The 25,699-nt window shown below is 31.8% G+C and overlaps 1 protein-coding gene across 3 annotated transcripts in view; it reads right to left on the reverse strand.

Annotated features, from left to right (window-relative positions):
• Positions 1-7,581: 7,581 nt before the first annotated feature.
• Positions 7,582-25,699, reverse strand: part of LOC115209323 (ankyrin repeat domain-containing protein 27) — a 51,344-nt gene continuing 33,226 nt past the window's right edge. For 2 of the 3 annotated variants that reach the window (XM_029777667.2, XM_036501324.1), the window contains exons 22-27: positions 22,778-22,807; positions 17,008-17,202; positions 16,219-16,338; positions 15,272-15,430; positions 13,072-13,172; positions 7,582-11,642 (exon numbers count right to left, since the gene is read on the reverse strand). In XM_029777667.2, the coding sequence (XP_029633527.1) occupies positions 13,098-13,172; positions 15,272-15,430; positions 16,219-16,338; positions 17,008-17,202; positions 22,778-22,807 (579 nt within the window). In that variant the 3' untranslated portion in view covers positions 7,582-11,642; positions 13,072-13,097. The remainder of the gene's footprint in view (positions 11,643-13,071; positions 13,173-15,271; positions 15,431-16,218; positions 16,339-17,007; positions 17,203-22,777; positions 22,808-25,699) is intronic. The other variant, XM_029777668.2, reaches the window with a different exon arrangement.

Raw genomic sequence — 25,699 nt, forward strand, 5'->3', positions numbered from 1 at the left:
AAAAGATTTGGTTAACTTGGGGTTATAGTAAAAGACACTTGTCTAAGGTGCTGTGCAGTTATACTGAACCCAAGACCACATGGTGTGAGTAAGCAAAATTAACTACACAGCTACATGTATATAAATCTGTATGAATGTTAATATCTCTGGCTTTGCTTGTCATCATTTGAGTGAAACGACACCAAGCTATTCACATAACTTGTTGACATTATGAGTGGTTGCTCTACACATTGAAATGGAATAAAAAAAAATTCCTTACTTGAAAACAGATAAAGATTGGTAGCAGGGACAACATCTGACTATAAAACTCTACCTCACATGTCCTCATCCAACCCATGCTAGTATGGAAAAAATGGATATTCAGATTACTTTATCAACAGTAATGCTCATTCATTCCCATTGTTTTGAATTAATCATTTCATAACTTGGAAATTTCAATGATGTGATTATTTCTTTTTAGAATGACATCATACAGTATGTGTGAAAAGCCAAATTTGGCCAGTTTTTTTTTTTTTTTCCATAAAACAGATAGAATGGAATGGCATTAGTACCAATTCTTAATTTCCTTGCTCTAGAAAATTTAAGTGAAATTACTCCAATACATAAAATAGAGTAAGCTGCTTCCAGTCAAAGCTGGATATACCACATACTGGAGAGTTCAAAATCCAATTCTTCATTTTAATTTGAAGGAAAAATGCAATGGAATTAAAAGAAAATTGTTAAAAAACAAAAAAACAAAACAACTTTATTAATATTTTGAAAACTTTTATGAAAACAACAACAACAACAACAAAAGTTGTAAAGTATATAACATTGGGTTGAGATTTAGATGCAATTTCACTCAATTCCAATCTAAATTATAACAAAAGCTGAAATATCAGTTTGGGATGTTGGACACACATTGAACCCAAACCATTGAAATCCATGCAACATTTAAACCCTAACTTAATAGTATTCAAATTGATTTAAAATAAAGAGGTCAATTTTCTTTTTTTTTTTAACTCATGACCATTATTTTAACTTTGTATTATTATCCGAAGCACTCACATAGAGAAACTTATGTAATAACTGATGAGAACACTGAAATAAAATTTTCTGAGAAATAAATAGTTTAATTCCTCTGCTGCCTTTTAAAAAAAATATTTATTTTTACAGCACACTAGAACTCTTAGTCATAACTAATCGTTGGAGCAAAGATCTTTATAATCAAAACTAGAAACAAGGAGTGGAAAAAAATATGAGTTGGTTGTTAAAACAGAACTGGATTAGCACAAGTTCATTAAGTACTTTGACAACTTTTAAGTAAAATTAAAAATCAATTTATAATGGGTTGTTGTATGTTATTAAACGTGAAAAGATATTAAACTGTTTTGTCTGTTTTTCTTTTTTAAATAAGTTTTATTTCCATAAAGAGGCCTATAAATATTAAGTTCAAACTTGTAAAATTACAATATTATTGAAAGATATAAAGAACAACTTATTCCTCTCCTGTGGAAATTTGTGTATTTGTATGTCTTTGCAGGGTATAATTTTTCATATTTTATTACCACAGGTTTTATTAGAGAGAATAGTTGTTTAAAGAGACTATGTTTTAATTGATAAAATGCAAAGTGTGATTTAAAAAGTTTCATTGTAGTAGACCCTATTTGCTCTGGTAATTCAAGAGTGTTAATTATAATTCTATTGAAAAAGTAAATAGGTTAACATTCAACATCAATAACCTAAAACAATTCAGTCATTTCAGGAATGATATTAATAGAGTTTTATACATTGAAAAGAATAGTATAGAACTGGATGGTTAGGTATGTTATTTAAGAATAAACTATAAGAATTGTTAATCTTTTAATTTGGTGAATTTCACATCTTTCCACATGCAATAAAACAAGTTATTTATGTTTAAAAAAAAAGGAAAACAAAAAAGTCTTTTTGTAATCATTCATCAATTTCTCAGATATTTGCATGCAAGTCTTTATGATAAGTAGAGGAAAACAGATATATAAAATTTCAAAAAGTACTCAAATTATAAAAATTCCAAGAAAATAATTTCTCAAAATGTTCTTTAGATTCTGAGTAGAATGGAATTTTGTGTTTTCTCTAAGAATTATTTAGTTTCTTTAGAATGTGTGTTTTGAATAAAAGTTTTGAGACTGTCTGTTAAAGAAAGTGCTGTAGAAATAGATTTTGTATTTATATTGTCACTAGTTTTAAATGTTAAACAAAGTCTTTAAACCTCTGAATAACAGATGTATGAACATAGAATTTGCATTCACATCTAAACATATGGGTGTGGATATTTACACAACATTCATATAAATGAAATGTTTAGATTTATTTTCATAAGGAAGATCCAAAGATATGAACATAGAAATGCTCCAAGAAATGGATATTTCTGAAGAATCAATTGTCTTTTATCATAAAAGTTCCATTGAAAACAAATACTGAATTAATAGTTTATTGCATGTGATTATTATTATTGCATGTAATACAGCATTATTGTTTCACTCATTATTGCATGGGATATCAACATTATTTCTGTGATAACTTTTCCTGCACATATTAATAGTAGTAGTAGTAGTAGTAGTAGTAGTAATAGTATTAGTGATACAGTCTCAGACTTGAGAAATTTAATAATTTATATGATCAAAATCTAATAATTTATAACAGGGATCCACAACCACTGGGCCTTGGATCTTGATCCTTTGGTATTGGGCCACACAGAAAAAAAAATTTTTTTATTTTATTTCCATTTTATTGACTATTGGAGTCTGAAGGTTGTTTTTTTTCCATTATATATGTTACATATGTAATATTGCATGAAGGTGTGTGGCTTAGTGACTAGTGTATATGGCTCATAATTGTAAGGTTGTGAGTTTAATACCTGACAGCATTTTGTGTCCTTGAGCAAGACACTTTATTTCATGTTGCTCTAGTCTACTCAGCCTGGCAAAAATTAGCTGTACCTGTAATTAAAAAGGCCAGCTTTGTTGCATTGTGTCACATTGAATCTCCCTAAGAACTATGTTAAGGGTATGCAGGTCTGTGGACTGCTTATGAGCAGGCTGTTCCATTGATTGGATCAACTAGGAAACACTTATCATAACTGACAGAGTGACAGTTTTAGTTATATGTAATAATTAAATTATACATTATGCACTTTGTGTTTTGTTATATGCATGATCCTCTTGTCCATGGAAAAATTGTCTTGCACGAAATCAGTTCATAATGCAAAAAAAGGTTGGGGACCGCTGATTTATAACATGAAAAAGTTATTCTGAAGATTTGGTTTTAGAATTTAAACATTAGTTAACCAAGTATTAAAAGATTAGGGATGACATATTAAACATGTCTATGTAAAAACATCTATATTATAGAGAAATATTTCAAAGTCATGTAATGCTATATGAAGTAAATAAACAAAAAAAAAAGACATCTTTCAACATGTAGCCCAAGAACAATAATTGGCAGAATTCTGGTTTAAGCACTCCATATAACTCCTCATAACCTTTTTATTTCCTGCAATTTTCAGAAAACTTTTGTGAATTTGAGTTTTACATATGAAAAAATTATAAAAGAAAAATTTTTTTGTGATTTAAGGGCAATTTAGTTGTTATTTTTAGCACATTCCACAACCACGATACCTTTCTCACTCTGAAATGTATTGATGTTTTTCAATATTTTTTCCCTCCTCCATAAACACATTTAATGGAATGATGATGCCATTGCTAGGATTTAACCCTTCTGTTACCAACCCAGCTGAAACCGGCTATGGCTCTGTAGTACAAATATCTTGTTTTCATAAGTTTTGAATTAAAATCTTCTACCAAACCTTAGTCACAATTTATGTTCCTAACACTAGCTTAATGATAACTAAATTATTTTACTAAATTCTTTGTTATATTTAAAGTAACTGAAAGAAGCACAGAGCATCTCAAAATAAATACAGTAACGAAAGGATTAAGCAAAAATTTCAAACTGTCTGCATTTTAAACTGATTAAAAAAAAAATTCAAAAAGTGGAAATTTTAGGATTTTGAGGAGTAAGGTTTGTTTCAAAAATGAAAAAAAGTTTTTTTTTCATAATCACATGAATTCTCATTTGCAAAAACTTTCAGAAAATTCCCCCAAAATAAAAAAGCTATGAAGGGTTATATGGGGTTATGGGGTGCTTAAACCAGAATTCTGCCCAGTAATTACTCAACTATCTGTGAATATACTTATTTGTCCTGAAATCTATTTCTATATGAGATATCCTAATTTGTCAATACATTAGATGTGAAAAAAGCAGAACCAAAGTGTATGTAGAAGAGATATTGTCAGATATCATAGGTTTAATGAACATTGCAGAAAGCAATATATGGACCGTTATTCATAAGAATGTTATTAATTATCTGGCTGGTTGCATAAAATAGCAACACAAGTGTCCATCATATCTGTAAATATAAGTTACAGAAAATTCAGGATATAAAAAAAAAGGGGGGGGGGATTAAGGGAAAACAACACCCGAATGGCTTATAAATGAAACTGTATGTTCACCCTTGGAGAAATAACAATAATAATCCTTACTACTAAAGGCACAAGGCCTGAAATTTGGGGGAGGGAGACAGTTGATTATATCAACCCCAGTACTCAACTGCTACTTATTTTATCAACCCTGAAAGGATAAAAGGTAAAGTTCACCTTGGCGGAATTTGAACTCAAAATGTAAAGGCGGACAAAATGCTAAGTATATTGTCCATCGTGCTAATGATTCTGCCAGCTTACCACCTTAATAATAATGCTGCTTTCTACTATAGTCACAAGGCCTGAAATTTCATGGGGAGGGGGCTAATTGATTACATTGATCCCAGTGTTTCACTGGTACTTAATTTATTGACCCCAAAAGGATGAAAGGCAAAGTCAACCTCGGCGGCATTTGAACTCAGAACATAAAGACGGACAAAGCACCTCCTCCAATATGCTAACAATTCTGCCAGCTCACTGCTTCTATGATAATCTTAATTTGGTCTCAAGGCTAGAAAGATTTTAAGAGGAAGGGAGAAGCTGTTTCTGTCAACCTCAGTACTTGACTGTTACTTTATTGAGCTTGAAAGGATGGAAGGCAAAGTTGATCTTGGCATGAACTGAACTCAGAACATAAAGAGCAGGAATATGTGCCACTAAGCATTTTGTCTGATGAGCTGATTCTGCCAGCTCACTGCCTTAATAATGATAAAATAAATAAAAATAATATTTTCTACAATGCCAGCATTTTGAGGAGAAGGGAAGTCAATTGCATTGACCCTAGTGCTCAAGCAATACTTATTTTATTGACTCAGAAAGAATAAAAGATATGCCAACGATTTTGCCAACTCACCACCTTAATGATAATTCTTTCTACTATAGGCACAAGGCCTGCAATTTTGGGGAACAAGGTTAATCAATTACATCGATCCCAGGCTTTACTGGTACTTATTTTATTGAACCTGACAGAATGAGTGGCTAAGTGGACCTTGGTGGAATTTCAACTCAGAATGTAAAGACAGATGAAATGCTGCAAAGTATATTGCCTGGGCTTGCTAACAATTCTGCCAGCTCACCGCCTTAATTAAAAAATAAAATAAGTTAAATAAAAAAATTAAAAAATGGATACGATGAACCAACAGAAAACAACAGCATTTTGGGTATTGGTGATTTCAATGAATAACTAAGATGTTTTCTCAAAATATTGAAGTACGCTCAATTCTGAACAATATGAAATGGAAGGGAGTATAAATTGTAGCTTCATGTGTAATGATAGTGATATAGGTATGTCAAAGATCATATAAATGTTGAAAAGAGAGAAGGCGGTGGTGAAGGAGAAAAATGTGAGGGATCACAGAATTCAGCTAATATGTGCTAATGTTTTTATCAGCTTTCTTTTCTGAAATATTGTTACCAATCCATTTTGTTGTGAGATTGGGCATGTTCATACTCATCTACATCTCTGTGAATGTGTATATTTTAACTCTATTGAATGCTCATCTATGTCTGTATGAGTGTTGTTCTCACATTTAGAAAACTCAAATAATTGAAATGATACTTTAGGGACAACTGCAAAGCTTAAAGCCCAAGATGATTTGTGTAAATTATTTGACCGAGAGCAAAAGTTAAGTAATGTTGGTATGTTATTTGGTACACATTTATGTGTTGGATGATAATTTTCTCTGATCTTTTTGCTACTGGTAATGTGTGATGGATCTTTAAGGTGTTCAAAAGTTTGGACTTTGTACCAAATATAAATAAACTCAACAACATATACCAACATCACAGTTAATCATTAAAACATCTAAAACACTTGCAACTAAACTTATACACCATTCGGAGTTGGTGTACAACAGTTTACTTATCCACAATACATAAAGAAACTAACATCAATAATTTTCTCAGCAGGCCTTGAATACACAAAATAATTTTCCCTTTATATAAATACTGTAAGAGAGAGAGAGATCATCATCTAATGACTTTTCCATGCTGGTATGTGTTGGACAGGTTGACAGGAACTGGCTACACCTGGTTCTGTAACTTGGTTTCTATGGCTGGATGTTCTTCCTAATGCTAAACTCTTATCTGTCCACAAACTAATATACAAAACACAAAGGAAAGCATTTTTTAATCTCTTAATCTCTAATAATAACCACACAAACAACTGCAGTCATCATATTATCACATGACCCATATTTGCTAAATGGCTTGTCATCAACTCAAAATTTAAAACTACACATAATATACAAAAATAATATAACAAACAACAAAATCAAACAAATCCTGTACTGCCTAATTTCAAATAGTAGGCATATAATACAAAGTAATCAATTAGCAGTTATTAAATTTCATAACGAAAGACTAACATTCTATTGTCACAAGAAAATTCAATATTTATAACTTGACCTAATACAAACAACGTTGAAATTATAGACACCACTATGAAAATTAATAGATACAACATACGATTTCAGTGCTCCAGCATAGGCACAGCCCACTGTATAGAATACATAAAATAACAACTACACAGCCATCAAAATTTCTCATAAACCAATGTTTCATATAAAGATCGTACACAACAGACTAGCACACACAATTACAAACTATTTGAGTGTAAATGAAGAGATCCCAAACACCACTAACATGACACAGAGTGTGGAGAGGAGGCAGGAAGTCGAATACTCTACAGCAAGTGATGTGAGAGTAGGTAAATGAAATGACTAAATGATATTAAAAGTATTTAGTTGAAGAGGGATTGGCAATCTTCATAACTTTTGTAGACCTTCCAAAGTTGGTGAAATCATGTAACTGATGAAGATAATGGTATGTGTACAATGTGTATCTGTTGTGCTAAAGTCAAATTCTTTATTTCAATGTAACAATGTTATTTCATACATTTTTAACGTAAGAAAGTCAAATCTCCTGCTCTTTTTGGACAATATACATTTTATGTATTGAAGCCAGGTTTTATAAACAAAAACATTTCGAAAATTTTTTTTTAAATGTCTGAACAAAATGCTCTGTAAAATAACTATTTTTCACTTGTTCAGAAAAAACATGCTCCCACCATCTTTTTTTTAAAAATCAACTTTACACCTAAAATTTAAAAAAAGCCTTCAAAAGAAAAGATATATAAAAAGATCTGTATAAATATTCACTAAATAAAAAAAACATTTCCCAAGAAATTAGGATAGTATTAATACAGTCAGATCTAGACTAGGAAATTGTCAACTTCATAAATGAAGAATGAATAAAATTATTTTAAGAAATCAAATCATATGGGTTGGAAGACTATATCAATTGATGATCATTTATTAATTAAGCAAGACAAATTTGAAGAAGTAAAATTTAATGTTTTACAAGAGATATAATACAGAGTCTGCAATAAAACATGAACCCTAGGAACCAAAAGACTGGTGCCCAAACCACATAGCTGTTAGGTATTTTCAAATGATAAACTATTTGATAAATTAATTTTACATTATCTATTTCAATGAATTCTTTTAATTTACATACATTATTAGTGGTTGTCTAATGCTTGTGAGTTGATATCCCTATATTGAAAACCCTATATGGTATGTTTGTTAGTGATGAAGATCTGTAATATATTTTAGAATGTTAAAAATAAAATAATGAAAAACATACTAACCATTAAGAGCACAACATTTTTGTTAATCAAAAGACAAGATTTTAGTTGTATTTTGAGCAATAAGGGGATTTCCCTTTAATAGATCTTTGATAATTATCACAAGTTAATCACAAATGTAAAATAAAAACAAGAATGTCTGCATCAACTTTACAATTATATATACAACCATCTACATTTGTATATATACATTTATGTATGCATATATCTGTGATATATTGTACAAACAGTGTACTGATCAATATCATAAAATTTATTCGATCACAATATCACAAAATATATGTAATATTCTTAAATAAAAAAATGTACTGTGCTTTCAGAAAATATGAAATGCAGAGTAATAGTACTTAATTTATCCAAAGTATACTCTGGATACATATTTGAATAAAAACTGAGGAGAAATGAAGTTGAAAATGGTAAAAAAAATCACATTGGACAGTTATATGTAAACTATAGTTATGACAGAACTGAATGATGAATCTAAAGAGATTTCCAAGTATTTTGTATTTTTTTTACATGTCACTAGCAGTTAATTTTAATGTATTCAGATAATGTGCATTGTAGTGAAATAAACAAATGCAAAGTTTGCCCTATTCAAGCAGATCCATGATCAAAGATGTTCTAGCTATGACCATCTTGTATGTTTTAGCTTCTAGTACAAAAGAATGTAATTTGAGGGAAATTTGACTGCTTCAGTAGGTCAAGCAACTGCAGAGGTTCCCAAATTAGCTCACTGTTGAAAAGTGATATATCTCCAGTGGCACACAGATGGTTGATAAATACAGTTATTAACAGTAATGTATGTACTATTTGTTAGATGTGATGTAAATTATATATTAGCAGTGTGCGTTACAGAACGTTTGGATTTGAACTAAGCATATTATCATTTTCCCAGATAATAAAACTTACAAATGTAGTTACCATTTTTACTGGATAACTAGTTTTGGTTGGACTGGCATAAGTAAGAGATTCAAAACATGTATAGAAGCACTTTAAATTTTATCAAAATGATGATACTAAAAAAAAAAACTAGAAACAAAAAAAAATAATCCAAATTATTCTTGAACAAATTTTGATTTATACATAGCAGGTATGATGTTTTAAAAAAATGAATATTTTATTTTTATTTTAAAAAATCTCCCCAAAAAAACTGAAAAACAAATCTTTACAGAGTTTTTATTTTGGAGAAAAATACAAATGAAATGAAAGGTAAAATATTTATAACAAACTGACAACAAATTATATATATTTGTAATTTAATTTTTTTTTTAAATTCACAAATACTTGACACAACTTGATTAAAAACAATTTACCTAGATACAATAGTGAGTGAGATTGTATATATGTATGAAAGAAAAAAAAAGAGAGGAGGGATGAAGATGATAAATATTTTACACAGCATGGGAGAATATATATCAGAAAATGATAAATACCCAATAATGTCTGGTAATAAGTCAACAAGTGGCTCATTCTTCACACAACAAGTTGTCAAATAAAATAGGAGCGTTCAGTGAGTCCAATTGCTCTAAGTAGCATAAAATCTAACACAAGGACACTTGAGTTGGATATGACACCCCTACAACTGAACTTATTAAATTCTCCTGGTGAAAAACTGTTGCTGAGGTAGAACATCACTTGTTTCCTCAGATTCCGGATTATACCCCTAACAAATGAAATATTGATGATACCTAATACAAACTGTTAAATAATTATAAACATGAAGACACTTCAGAATACTTTCCTTTTATTTTAGGTAGCAAGAAAATACTCTGTACCAGTTTGTTATATATATTCGTATTAAAAAACAAATTTGAATAGTTTATTTGAAATGAACATAAGAAAAATTGGTTTATTCTTCATTTATAAAGAATAAAATAGGTTTCCAGAATACGCAAAAAGCTTTGATCAATCTTTTAATCAGAACAACAATGCAATATTCAACCAATATAAAACAATATACAATCCAACTGATTGTACTCAACAACTATTTCTGCACTGCAGATTACTTTGATATTGGTAGGATGTGTGTTTTCCCTAACTGGCATCAGGGATGAGCAAAGAAATAATGTATACCAAAGGTGAAACCAAGTCCATCAGTCAAGCTTCAAACTGCTGAAGACCCAAAGATGTGTGTGTGTGTGTGTGTGAAAGATATTAAAAAGGTAAACTGTTTCAGTCAGAACCTAGAGTTAAAAATGAAGTAATATATGAACATATCAGTGATATTTTACTTGAAAGTATGCTGAATGTGATGGACGGTTAGCTGGTAGAATAATTTTGACAAAGACTTATAGTTGTACATTGGCAGAATAAGTTTGTCTATAATATCCACATGATTAAAAAAAATTACAAGGACAGAGAATTCCAAATAAAAAATATTTGGTAAGAAATTTTAAATTATAAAGAAACTAAAGTAAGAAGTGAAAGAATTCTGACATTACCAAAAAAAGAAAAAAAAAACTCATCAATACAATGAGATACAAATCACTTCAATAGAATAAGATGGCATGTCATTTCATTATAACAGTCTTGGAACATTATTTCCCCAAACTATATATTCTTTTGAATATAGTAGAAATACATTTTACAATAAGGTGAAGATCAAAATAGCTAAATGCTGATCTACTGATAAAAATTTTTTTAAATCATATAATAAACTAGTTAAATAGTCTTTCACAATATATCACATTAGTAATTAATGTGAGTTTCATTTTAGCAGACCAGTAATTCCACTGGTAAGTGTATTCCATAACTGAGATGTAGTTTATTCAGAAACACAAAGCTTCATGAAAGCTGTAGCTATGTCTTACGAGAGGACCTCGAGGCAATGCGAAACTTCCAGTAATACTATCTTAATTATGTAATTTAACACTGTAAAATACATACACTGAATTATCATGTTAGTTATTGAATAGCATGGCATGTGGACCAATATGGACCAATATGACAATAGTATTTTAATTTAATTGCAAATATTAAGTTCAATTAGGAAGAGGTGGGAAAATAAGTGACAGAAGGATAAAATCAAAGAATACAAAGGAAATTCAGTATTTTGGATAGAATAGTTAATGACCAGGTTGTGTAAAGATAAAAGAATTGGAAAAAAAGACCCTTTCAAGATTTAAAAAAAAAACAGGTATTGCAATTAGAGATAAAGAAGTATTATAATTAGAAGGGGAAAACAGTGAAGTTGGTATTTTTGTTAAAAACAAACAACAAATATCATTTAATATAAAGTTGTACATGCCTTTATAATCTGTGGAGATCAATTTCTAATCATTGTGGATTTCTTAAAAGATTAAAATATCTTCAAATTACATGGTTCAATGCAAATAGAGAATTGATTGTGCGTCAAAAGAAACCATTAAAATTTTTGCAAAGACTGATAGGGTGTTTTCTTTCTCATGTGAAGCAGAAGAAAACATGGCTTTACTGTTGACAGTGGACTTTTCTGGAAATGTTGCTTCAATTCATTTATAATGGCAAGGTTTATTCACCTGAAAATACAGATTTTATCTAATTATAATGTACAGATTTTATAAAGATACTTTTCACAAATCCTATAACAACAACAATAATAATAGGAATTACAGATTTGAGATGTATTCCAGAAGTTTTGAGACTTTTCAGGAGAGACATCTCTTTTACTCTTTTACCTGTTTCAGTCATTTGACTGTGGCCATGCTAGATTACCACCTTTAGTCAAGCAAATCAACCTCAGGGCTTATTCTTTGTAAGCCAAGTACTTTTTCTATCAGTCTCTTATGCCGAACCGCTAAGTTACGGGGACATAAACACACCACCATCGTTTGTCAAGAGATGTTAGGGGAACAAACATACACACACACACACATTATATACATATACACACGACGGTCTTCTTTCAGTCTCCATCTACCAAATCCACTCACAAGGCTTTAGTCGGCCCGAGGCTATAGTAGAAGACACTTGCCCAAGGTGCCATGCAGTGGGAATGAATCCGGAACCATGTAGTTGGTAAGCAAGCTACTTACCACACACAGCCACTCTTGTGCCTATTAATCTATTAATTTTAAAGAAGTACAAAATTAATTTCCTCCAACGCAGGATCCTCTGACTTCAGTGCACTTGTTTTAGTACTCTTGCTACTTCAAGAAGACTCTATGGAAGTCCTCCAAAACAAAGGTATCTAGGACCCTTGTCACAGCCTCCTCCTCCTCCTCAATGAGGTTCTTTTTCAGCTTGGGAAAAAACAAAAAAGTCACATGGTCTGGGCTGTAGGGAGGGTGAGGGACAGTTTTGATGCCCATCCCTGTCAAGCAGTTGTTTACCAGGATGGAATTGTGAGAAGCAGTGTTTAGTAAGCTGTGACAAGTTGTGTTCAAAGTGTTGTTACAGCTGTCTCCTTCAATTTGGAATAACAAAAGTTGGCAGGTCAGCTTATTAGACGTATAGTAATGATATACTAAAATTACAATATTCTAGGAAAGTTATAACTTCCACTCCAAAAAATGTCTCAAAACTTCTGATATGCACCTCATATACTAACAGGTTTAATTTTCATTTGTGAACCAATTTGGGAAGTTTAGTTGAAACAATCATTTTTAGAGCTAGAGGCCATTTTGCTTCATTACTTCCCTTGAAGTAGAACGCAATCAATTAAGGAAACGAGCAGCCACAGTTAAATGTCTTATTAAAGAACACAACATAAGAAATAAAGTAGTAAGATTTGAACTTATGTGCCTCTTATGCTAAAGATTCTTTAAAATGCTTGTATTTGGTTGTATGGGTCAGCTGGAGGGTAAGGGTAAAGAGTACATTTTAGGTAAATATTGACATATTTTCATGAAGTATTATTAATAAAAACTTGCAACTTTAACTAAGTATTTTACAAAAAAATAAACTTTATATAGAAAAGAGAAAAATAAATTTCAACAATAAACTAACCTGGAATTAAACTGGAAGATTGAATATTAAAAGATTGCTTCTGATCCTTGTGGTTCTTTAGTGTTTAGGAAACTCACCAATAAATGTTTAATACTTTGGTTCTATGGAATTAAAATAGAAAATGCAATTATGAGTTAGAATTTTTATTCTGACAAAAAAAAAAAATCTAACATCTAAAGTATGCGAGAACATGCTTTTATATTTTTGTATTCATCTGAATGGGTTTTCAGAATCCTCTCATTTTAGCTCTCCATATTTTATTTGTATTTTTTTCACAATAAATCAATAACTGAGACTTCTTAATAAGCAAAGTAAGTTCTTCAGGGAAATCATACAACTTCTGTCACATTGCATTGGTGCTTATCATTGAACTAGAACTATAAATGATTCAAATACAGAAGCTTGAAATTTATCATTTACGAAGTCATCATAATCATCATCATTTAACGTCCGTTTTCCATGCTAGCATGGGTTGGATGGTTCGACTGGGGTCTGGGAAGCCAGGAGACTGCACCAGGCTCTCATCTGATCTGGTAGTGTTTCTACAGCTGGATGCCCTTCCTAATGCCAACCACTCCGTGAGTGTAGTGAGTGCGTTTTACGTGCCACTGGCACATGGGCCAGAGGAGGCTGGCAAATACACAATCAGTTGGTGCTTTTGAAACAAAAAATTATAGTAATGTTAAGCAAGTCAAAGAGGGTATGGAATTAGCTTGAGGAATGAGGGAGAATCAAGGCTCTTGTTGCTTTGTAGTGCAAACTGGAATAGATTTGGAAACAAATACCTTAATGTTAGGCATCAGCTACATATATCTAGAGGTGAACTCAGATGTCATCAGAGAGAAGTGTATCCTAATTGATGAAGGCACACTTGCTGTTACTACTGATGACAAGTGCTACAATGAGAGGTTGTTGAATGAAGAGAATGCATGGAATAAAGAAGGGTTAACTCATGTTCACCCAACAGAGAGACCATCAATTCAAGTTGACAGCAGTGTGGTGGAACAACCAATTAAGGACATGAACTTTAGTCTAGAAGAAACTGTCCTCCCTCAATAAAATATGTAATATTTTTTTCAGAGCTTACTTCCTGTTCTCTTTGCATACTCACCTCTATCTCACATATCTCTCACTCGCTCTCCCCTCCTTGATTCTCATGTTTACATCACTCATAGCCTACACTTCCTCCAATCTTTCTTCTCTCCACCACCTTGCAGACTACATTATCCACTTCACTTTACTGTGATTTCTTGCTTTTCTGAAGGTCCTTAATCACACTCACCCACCCCCTACCCAGTAGAGGTGGAACAGGTAATGGTGAGTGATGAGATAAAGGCAGGAGGAGAGTAGTGGCTGGTAATACAAAAGGTTTTTTTCAAAACCTACTTCTCGCTCTCTTTGCATACTTCAGAGTAAAGTGAAGTGGATAATGCAGTGTGCAAGGTGGTGGAGAGAAGAACGACTGGAGGAAATGCAGGCTATGAGTGACAAAAAGATGGGAATAAAGGAGGGAAGAGTGAGTGAGAGTTAGATATGTGAGATAGGGGTGAGTATGCAAAGAGAGTGGGAAGTAAGCTTTGATAAAAGCTGCTGTACTACCAGCCACCACTCTCCCTCTTGCCTTTATCTCATCACTCACCATTATCTATTCTACCTCTATTATCATCAATTCTTCCAACACTAACTCCAACCCCTAATTTTCTCTTATCCTTCCATCATACACTTGCTCCATAATCTCACTCATTCTGGCTTACTCTCTTCCTTTGAGGATCACGTGAGCAAATGCATATGCTCTAAGCTATTAAGTACTCTCTATACTTCAGTCCTACTTTCTTTCTCAATTTCTACCCATTTCTAGCATCATTGCTGCCATTATTCCCTCTCCTATTTCCTTTCTTCATCCACATGTCTTAGGTTGCTAAGTATTTAAAGAAAAGGCATCCAATAAACCTGTTGAAGTAGTTGGTGATAGGAAGGGCATCCAGCCATAGAAACCGAGCCAAATGATGCATAAGAGCATCAGTCTTTAGAAGCAGTAGCTTCCAATGAGAAATGATTTGGATCATGATGACTCATCCAATTCATGCCAGCATGGAAAGCAGCCATAAAATGATGATGAATATTTAAGACCAATTTTAATAAAAAAAGTAATGCCAAAGTAGCAAAAGGTATTTCCAATTCACAATACTTTAGTACATACCTCTGCTAAATGCACTGGAGACAGATTTAAAAGATTTACTAGACTGATATTAGCACCAGCCTCAAGTAGCAAGGCCACTAAATTTGCATTGTTGGTACCCACTGCCTCATGCAAACAGGTGCTTCCAATATGGTTACGTTGGTTTACTCGAGCACCATGCTAGAAAAAGTACAAACAGAATATTAAAAAAAAACATAAATCAAATGCATTAATGTAGAACAGGAAAAGAATAAAGAAAATTTTTTAATATTTTGACTAAAATGGAAATGGCTGCCTGCAAATTTAAAACTATTTTCTAAAATAGAATTTAAAGTAAATATTTTAATTCACAAATCGATGGAAAACAATGCAATGAGGATTGCAACAATTAACATACCACAAGTTAAATTTGTTTTACAAGTTTGGGATACTGTTACAGTTAAGTTATTTAATACTAGCTCGACCACGATTTACACACATCAGCAAGCATGCATTTGCTGTTCATAGCTGATGAATCAAAAGAACATAGAAATGCATGCATTATACAATTCAATGTCATTCATAGCCCAATGCATTAACCATTCATCTAAAAGGAGACTTTTCTCACATTACTATTTCCACAACAGAAGTTCTCCACATGCCTGAGTATACTTGAATGCATCAAATATAACTTTAAACAAATATACCTTATATATTTTAAATTTTAGTCCACAATAATGAATATTGATTGCTAACATTGTACAGTTACATATTGGTGTATGTGTCTAGGGAGTAAGGGAGATACAGTCAAATCTAACTTAGAAATAGTGGACAACTATTACAAAAATTTTTCTTCCTAAACATTTAAAAGGAGTGAAAAATAAAAACCTAATATCAGTGCTTCAACATGGCCTTAGCTGTAATAGTTAAAATGAATGCTAAAGAATTTTGAAAACACATACACACTTTTGAAATGAAAAAGTAAATACCTCTAGTAGCAGAGTAGCTAAAGGAATATTTGCCTTATGACAACTGTGATGTAAAGGACTATTCCCACAATGGTCAGCTAAGTTCACTTTGGCTCCATATGATAACAGTAACTCAACCATCTGCAAAGAAAAAAAAATACAAGCTGATATACCGCAAGTGTGTGTATGTGTGTATGATATGATATATGAAGATTGCCTCATCTTATTGGATGAAAGCTTGCTCACATTCAGCTTCATTGTTCCAATCTACCTTCATCCTTACAAGTGTGCAGATATGACTTTTACTATGTATCCATTACCATAGGACTTTATAAAATACGAAGCAGACCAGGATATGAAGCCTGGTGCAGGCTACTGGTATGCCAGTCCACAATCAAACTGTCCAACCTATGCTAACATGGAAAATGGACATAAGGTTTCTTTTAATAAACTTATTCCTTTTCAAAGGCAAGAAAATACTAAAAAAGTGATGCAGATGATGGTGATTATGATAATGGACAGATTTTCAGTTTGAAATTCTAATATTACAATTTGGATATTTTCTAATAAAATACAGATATTTTGAAATAATTATGAGACTATATCTTTATATTTATTATATACTAATCTGAATAAGAACAGCAGTAGCCTGGGTAGTGCCAGGTCATTCAGCTAATATATAACATTCTGAGGTTGAAGAATTCTTGTCTTTTAATAAAGAAACTTATTCTTTATCAAAAGCAATAAAATACTAAAAAGGTGATGCAGATGATGGTGATTATGATAATGGTAATATAGTAAATTCTTTACCTCTACATCATCATTCATGCAAGCCAAATGAAGTGGAGTAAAACCATCCTCTGACAAACAGTTAATGTGTGCCCCTGCTTCTAGCATAGTTTTTGCTAATTCTAAGCTGTTCGCTTGGACTGTTAAATGAAGAGCTGTGAGTCCTTGACAATTGCGCTTGTTAATATCGATGTCATTCTGTTTCTTTGCTAACTTCTAAAATAAAGAAAATACGAAAGATTTCAGAAAGAAAATACAATACGCCTTTTCAGGCCAGTAATTTTATGCAAATAAGGATAGCTTGATGGACAATAATAATAATAATAATAATAAAAAGTAATACTTTTTATTTATTTAATATACAGGATGTCCCAGAGTTAACTATCTTTTTCAAGGAAATCAGGCAAATAAAAAAAAAAAACTGACAGAATTTTATGTTTATTACTTAATTACAATAGCAAAACAAATAGATTTATAAATCTTATGTTAAAGCTTTATTGAAAATTTTCAACATGTTTTCCATCTGTAAATCTATCCTTAGCTTTGCAAAACACAATTTGAAGCATTTCAGGATTTATCTCCTGCACTGCTAACTAAATTCATTCTTTAAGTTCAGCTAAACTATTGCTCCATCCTAGGGATAGAGGTTGAGAAAATGATTGCAGCCAAAGTGAAAAAACGCTGTCACGGACAGATAAGCGGGATCCAACACAAGTGAAAATAAAATTATAAAACAACAAGAGCACTCAGAGAGCGCAAACCTCTGCCAAGGCAGCACCAACATCATCTCAACGATTAGCCAGAGATGATTTTTAAAAGGAGACTATCTGAAATAAACTCGACTGCTCTCACAAATGAGAATACTAAAAATGAACCTGACCGTTCTCAAAAATTAAGTAAAAAAAAAAACGGAAAAATAATTCAAAATCCTAGTCTGGTACCAGATCGATCCCAAAATCTAATCAGTTTGTGCCAGTCATGAGGCCAAACATCCTTGAAAGTTTCATATGAATCCATCCAGTGGTTCTTGAAATATCTTGTCCACACACAAACAAACACAACTGAAAACAATACCTCTGCCTTCCCTAAGGCAGAGGTGATTATAAACAAAATTTTAAATTTATACACTTTTAACACATGTTAAACACCTAAACATAAATAAAAGTGAATTTTTAAAAAATTGTTCGATTTCAATGAAAGAGAGAGTTAATTCTAGGACAGCCCGTATTTAATTATTTAATTTATGTGAGATTTTCCTAATTGAATTCCATGTAATTGACATGATTGCACATCTATGCATTCTCTCACCCAAGTTACGAGAGTTAAATTGATTTGATCAAAAGATGACATGTAACATCTGGCCTTTGTGCCAAAAACCTGATGCTGGCTATTATAACTACAAAACTAACTTTCTCTTAGACATGCTACACTTCATTAAAACATAAAAACAATAATGAATAAATGTTTGAATATCAAGATACATTAATTTATCCTTTTTACATCAATGCAATAAATAGTAAAATGCTAAAACTTTAAAAACTATCCATCAACTAGTGATCAGTTGTACTGACTTCATGGAAGAGAACTGTTATGCTCTTTCTAAAAGCATTAACAGAGTAAATGAAATAGCGAAAACTGTATGCAGAATTATCTATAATTATTACCATTTTGGATACAAAATCCATCTTGCAATGGAAGAAGTACTGATGATAAAATTGGCTGCAGTACCTTACTTCAGATACTAGAAATTCCATTGAATCTAGTTAGATTTAAATTGAACTTAGCCCTGGTGATACATAGAAACTAGACAAAGAAAAGATTAACCATAGCTCTCTACTGTGCTAGCTATCTCCGTTGCCCTGAATTATTAATTAATAAAATTTTCACTTGGAAAACACTAACATTCTGTATAGAGAAGTTGAATGGTTCTGAAAATTCACAAATTTGCATGAACTGCTAAAGTGATTACTACCAATGTAAATGAGTATTATTTACTCAACAGTAAAATATGAGCACAACCAATTTATAGCTAGAAAGTAAAATGTAAAATAGAATGCCAAGAAGTATATTCCAACAGATAGTTATTAGGTTACTAGTAGAGTACCTTGCTATTCAGCCATTAAACCTCTTATACAAGTTAGCTTCTCAAAAGTTGATCTGTACATATTTCAATCAACTGCCCACTTCATTACTGAGTAGTTACAAGTACAAACCCGATATACATTTTATCTCATTTTCTTTTAATCTTTTTGGCTTATTTGAGAGCACTTCTAGCCATCTCTTTGAGTTCAATAAGGATTTTGGAACACAGGTAGTTGTCTGTCCTCGATGTCACTTTGGAGGATGCAGAGGGGCTAGCATGGGACTGCCAGAAATAGAGAGCACTGGTGGATCTGGTCAGCTCTATGCATGATAACGTCTCTGGAACCACTAACCTGGGATGACCCAGCCCCATCAAATAACAGCATGAAGTTAGTAGTAGTCCATCAGGTCTCAGCCATCTCCTGTATATTATAGTTCTCTAGAATGTAATGAAGAAGTTCAAGACAAGGTGTCTGTGAGCACTGTTGTATACCAAAGTCCTAATTTTCATCATCAAATTAATCAAAGACTAAGAAGAAAAATTCCTACATTGGATGTAGAACATTAAATCAAGGCAACCTAGCAAAGACAATAGTCTTAGCAAGAAAAATACCATTTGAGAAGTGGCCATGTTTGATATGCACTAAAAGGTGTAGATCAGGTATAGGCAACTATTTTTGAGAAGCAGGTTGCATGAGATATGGCTCGTTATGAGGTGAGTCACACTACTAAATAAATGCAAGATAATTTTTGCACTGGTTTGCCATTCAGAAAGTCCCGCAGGTTGCAGTTTGCCCATGACTGATGTAGATAGAAAGTCTATATCATGTAAACTATGGGTGCACAAGAGATGCAGTGGGATTACTTATAGACTGACAGAAAACAACAGTATATAGATGATATGCAGTAGTTTGCACTCATAGCATCCATATGTAGCCTAGACTGCTACCTTGAGAGTTCAAATTCCGCTGAGGTCGACTTTGCCTTTCATCCTTTTGGGGTAGATAAATTAAGTACCAGTTATGCACCAGGGTCAATGTAATCAACTTAATCCCTTTGTCTGTCCTTGTTTATCCCCTCTATGTTTAGCCCCTTGTGGGCAATAAAGAAATTAGAATGCTACCTTGAAGTAGTTAACAACTTCTGTTACCTAGATAACCAATTTGGCAGCAAAAGTGAGGTACAGAAGTTACGGAAGCCAGAGTAAGAATAAAGTGAATAAGTTCAAGCTGTAACGTCTACTGGGAACAAATAAATTCTCTCAAGTGAAGGACAGTTTGTATGATGTTTGTATATGAAGTGTGATATTGTATGGTACATAGACACTGAATGCAGAGGAGATATGAAGGCTGAAAAGAAATAAGATGAGCATATTCTGTAGGATGTACATATGAAGGGTAGAGCACAAATGAGCTGAGATAAAAACTAGGTAGAAGAATCAACAACAGTGTGCTAATACTGACATAAGACGTATATGAAGGATGACGCTTGGGCAAAGAAGTGCCAAGCAATCCAAGTGGAAGGAGCTTATAAAAGATGACGATACCAAAAGAAAAGATGAAATCTGATCTCACAATATTGAATCCACATGAGGGAGATGACAAGAGAGTGCAACAAATGGTAAGATGTCTGGAGAAAACCCATCCAACCCAAGCAAATAGGAAAAAATAAAGATAAAATGATGACATAACATTTCATAATTAAAATAGTTCAAAACAAATTTATTCAATTTACTGTTTGCAAATATTTTCCCAAGTTCTTATTACGAATCTTTTAAAATGCTTTTGATAAATCAAGTGTTTTCTTTTTTTAAAAAAAAAAAAACACCAATTAACTAAGAACATTTATGCTCCTGGCAGGAAAAAAAACCCCAATTAACTAAGAACATTTATGTTCCATGGCAGGAACATAAATGTGTCATGAACAGGGGCACAATACAATGCAACAATATTACACATGAAAATTAATTTGAAAAGTTCTTTCATAAATTAAAAAAAGAGCTAGGAGCCTAAATTAACAAAAACATTTTATATAACATTCTAAAATTTCATAGAAAATTTGATATTTTCAGCATATATAATTGATATCATCATCACTAGTTTCCTATTAGATGTATATATACCTGTTTTCAAAAATATAAGTGGCAAGTTATAGTTTGAAATGATCAATATTTCTTATAATGTACTCAAAGGATTTAAGCAAAATTACAAACCTAATACCTGAATTTCTTCTGAATATTTTACATTAAGTTGACATGGCAGTTTGAAATGAGTGTACAGTGTGGATAGTTAGACAAGTATAAATTTACAGAGAACAGAACAATTATGGTTTATATAAAGTATAGTTTACATCAATGAACAGAACATATTACACTAGCTCACAGCAGTACACAATACATTATTTGTAAGATAAACAAGATCAATAAACAATGTATTAAACTGACATCTGTATACAATGATTCAATGAACAAGATAAATGAACATGTGTTCAACTAACAACAATGAACAAGATCAATAGACAAAAGGTTTTAAGCTAACAGCAGTACACAGTAGCATCATAGATAAGAATGGTGAACCCTATGAATAGAACTAAAGTTTGTCTATTCAATCTTAATCTGAAGTAATATGAAATGTAGTGCTTGTTGATTGAAATAGAATATAGATAAAAACATGAGAAATTAAGTTGATAATCTGCTCAACTTTCAATCCTCAGTTCGGTTAGCTGAGATATATCAGGCACTGACAAGTATTATCTTTGGTATGAAGATAAAACAAATGACTGTAATAGGTAGCATAGGTAAACTACTGTCAACATGATGTTGAGAATAAGTACAGAATAGATGAGTTTTGGGACTTTTTCTTGAACATAAAGTTCATTCTAAGTATAGAATCTAGAGAGATTAATTTGTTGAAAGACAAACTGTTCTTCAAATCCCAACACATAATCTTTCAAGGTGAAGAACTATATTTTGTCTAAAAGTTTCTTCTTAGAAGTATGTAAACATTGAGGGAAAACATATGCAACAGAACATGGTGAGAAATACAAGTGCAACATATAAGAAAGTGTAGTCACTCATGCTGGCAGTTCTATAGAGTTTTAGAGAAATGAGATATAGGATAATCATTTCCATCAATGTCGGTTTGAAGGTAAATGTTAGTATTGAAAGCAATAAGAGAAGCACTTTTACTGGAGAGCAGTAACAAAGTGCCTTGACCAAAGACCACGCTATTTCAAAGATGGACAAAGTACTGTACAAAAATAATTAAGAAAAAAATTACTTTGGGATGGTGACATACACTATGAATAAAATATATTAGTACAGACTTGTAAGATAGATATATTAATTATAAAACAAACTGAATATGACAATGGAACTTAACTATCTGATTAAACAGAAGTTTTTCTAACTTAAATTCTACTTCACAATGTGGATCAGCTTAAAGTGATAATCTCCTGCTACAATGGAAAATAGTTTATCATTTGCAATTTATTTTCAAGGTAAATAATAAAAATAAATTGTACGTTTATTATTTCTGCTGTAAAAACTAGAATATTTGGTCAAGTACTTTAACTACTAAATGAGAGGAGTATGGGTGAATGATGTTTACAACAAAAGACAAATTATATGAAAAGGGAGAGGCAATGGAAGTGTCATGCAGTTGCCTAGTAATGAAAACACATTGAACCACAGTTGCACAATGTTACTTACATATCCTTGAGATAGCAGCTCTTTTAAAGACTGAAGGAAAAATGCAATTTGGTTAGTGCTGCAATATATCTACTTTAAATGCATGCTTGCATTCGCAAATAACATTGAAATAAATAAAAAAAAGTACATAAAAGAGAAAAAGCAAACAAGCCTTCTTAAAATATCTACAACTGGCACAACCAATGTCTATAAGTTGCAAATAAAAACAAGAAATTCTAAACTAATTTTAAAACACAATAATATATATAAAAAAAAGAAATCCACTAGAAATATTTTAATGAAGATGGTTTATATAATTCTATGGCAGATATGGTACTGAATAATGATATTAATTATTGTCAATCTTGCAATGATGAAGATGTATTTAGTGCCTATAACAGAACTTTCTTTTAAGTACAAGGACGAAATAATTATGATGAAACATTTCAAAGAAAACTGGTTTGGTAAAATAGATTTTGTCTCATTTCTAGCCGTAATGCAGACCAAACCTTAGGTTTGATAAGAAATACTTCAGTTTCTAACATACATTATAAAATTCATTACATATGAGAGAGAGAGAATAGAGATTGAGAATAAGAGAGAAAAAAATGTTTTTCCATTCTACTTTGAACTGAATTTCATAAATAAACAACAGGTTGTGATACGCTACTCAAAAAAATATTTTCTCCTACTTATGTTTGTTATTCTTTTTCCTTAGTATTTACAAAAATATTAATACATCGATTTCTAACATTAGCATGAAGTAAATTTTCATGGTTGGAGGGAGGTGGGGTATAATTGATAAAAATCTCAGTACCCGACAGACACTTTAGGTGAGGTTGACAGCGGTAGTGTTTAAGCCTTTAGCATTCAAACCAGTCATATTCAACTCAAATATATTTATCTGTTTTACGTTCAAACTAGCCAGACCTGATCTCTCACACCTACTCTACAATGTCATTCTAAAAATGCAACAGTCACATTATTAAATTTTCAAAGGTATGAGATAATGCATAATTAATTCAAAGCAATGTGAATAAATAAACTTTACATTGGACAGAAAATTCTGAATAATAAAGGATTAAATGAGAGAGAGAGATAATTATGTTATGACCACAAAACTATATTTCAAGTAAAATTGTATTAGGAATGATCTGCTGTGAGAAGGATCTAGTCCAACATATCAAGTCTTGCTTAGGATATGGAAAAAAAAATATTATCACTTAGGCTGGAGACAGACTAATAAATGCTTAACACTTTCCATGGCAAAGGAACTTTACCATCATTGACTTTTACCGATGCAGACATCATTATTTTCCTTGGATGTTGAATTTTAATATAAAACTAGGTCATTACTCGTCACTATGCTGCTGGTAAAAATATTTGTTAATCATTCACGTACCTTCATAAATTGTTCAAAGTGAAATCTTTTTTTAAAGTCCATGTGGCATTGTCTGCGTTGAAAGACATACAGAAACACACCCACACCCACAAAAATAACTATTATGTGTGTATGTATGTATATATATATATATATATATATATATATATATATATAATATATATATATATATATATAATATTGTCTTTTTTTGAAGCCTGTGTTGCATTGTGTTGACAGACTTGCACTTAAAATTCTTGCATTTTTAATCAAAACTTGTTAGTTACTATGGTGACAACACTACCTATTTATCTATCTTTTACACTCTCTTTCACTGTATTTCTTTCTCAAAAACAACTTGTTCTCTCTGACTTCCCTCTCTCTACACAGATATTGTTACAGACAGATAGATGGAGATCAGATTCTCTTTTATAATATAAAATTGTAGTGTGTTTATCAGTGCAAAAACAACATTGGATTCCCATTTTATCAAACATTACTAAATAGAGAGGAAAAGAATGAGGCAATAAAGCTGTATATTTGTTCAGTGGTTATGCCAACATCAATGGAATTACTGCCTTTCTCCAACATCATTGACTCAAGTCAGTTTTTCCAAGCAAGCACCAGCTTGGTGAATCTTAAAATTCTTCTCAATCCTCAGTCAGCACTCAAACAGCACACTTGCAGGTTTTCTCAACCTTCAACTTTGTCCTCTATAATTCAGTCACTTTACATTTTTTTCATCCAATATGTATTTTTCATTCACAAAATATGTCTATACCACTTTGGTTTAGTAGTTGATGCTTTAGACATTCAAATATTTATCTGTTCTGTAAAGCCAAAATTTTCTCTCTCATCAGACCATATTCAACACATTCCTTTCCCAATCACTGCACAGTAGAATTTTAATAATTGAGTATGCTTATAAGATCTGAATAGAAATATTCTGCAGGTTTCTCGTGGCCTGTAGTTAAAATCTGGCCTTTTTAAGTTCCTTGCAGCTTTCCAACATTACTATAAGTCTTGTATATCATATAAGTCTGTCATTCACATTTCACTGCTGTGCAATATCACACTTAATAAATGCATTACATAGTCTGCATTTATAAAGAAATCTTTGTTGCTAAGAGTCAAAAGTAGTTCCTTTAAACTTCTGGCTGCCTCAAACCCTGCCACTATGCTACATCTAACATCAATCACTCAGGAAATTAAATTTACTGACTGCTTGTAGTGAGTCTATAGCAAAAAAAATCTTAAAGGAAGGGAACAAACATATAATAATAGTATGAAGCTAGTCAAACTAACTACCATGAACTAATAACTATAACTCCGGGCTCAATTAGTGCAAGAATATCCTATTAACCCTTTAGTGTTCAGATTACTCTGTTAAATGTAATATTTTTTTACTCAGATCGTTTTGAATTAATCATGCATTATCTTATAGCTTTGAGGTTTCAATGATGTGATTGTTTATATTTATGTCAATGTAGGTTAGGTGTGAGAGGCTAGATATCGCCAGTTTGAATATAAAACATATAGAATATTTGGGCCGGATATGGCTG

The sequence above is a fragment of the Octopus sinensis genome, linkage group LG3 (genome assembly GCF_006345805.1).
Source record: "Octopus sinensis linkage group LG3, ASM634580v1, whole genome shotgun sequence".
Classification (NCBI taxonomy): Eukaryota; Metazoa; Mollusca; class Cephalopoda; order Octopoda; family Octopodidae; genus Octopus; species Octopus sinensis.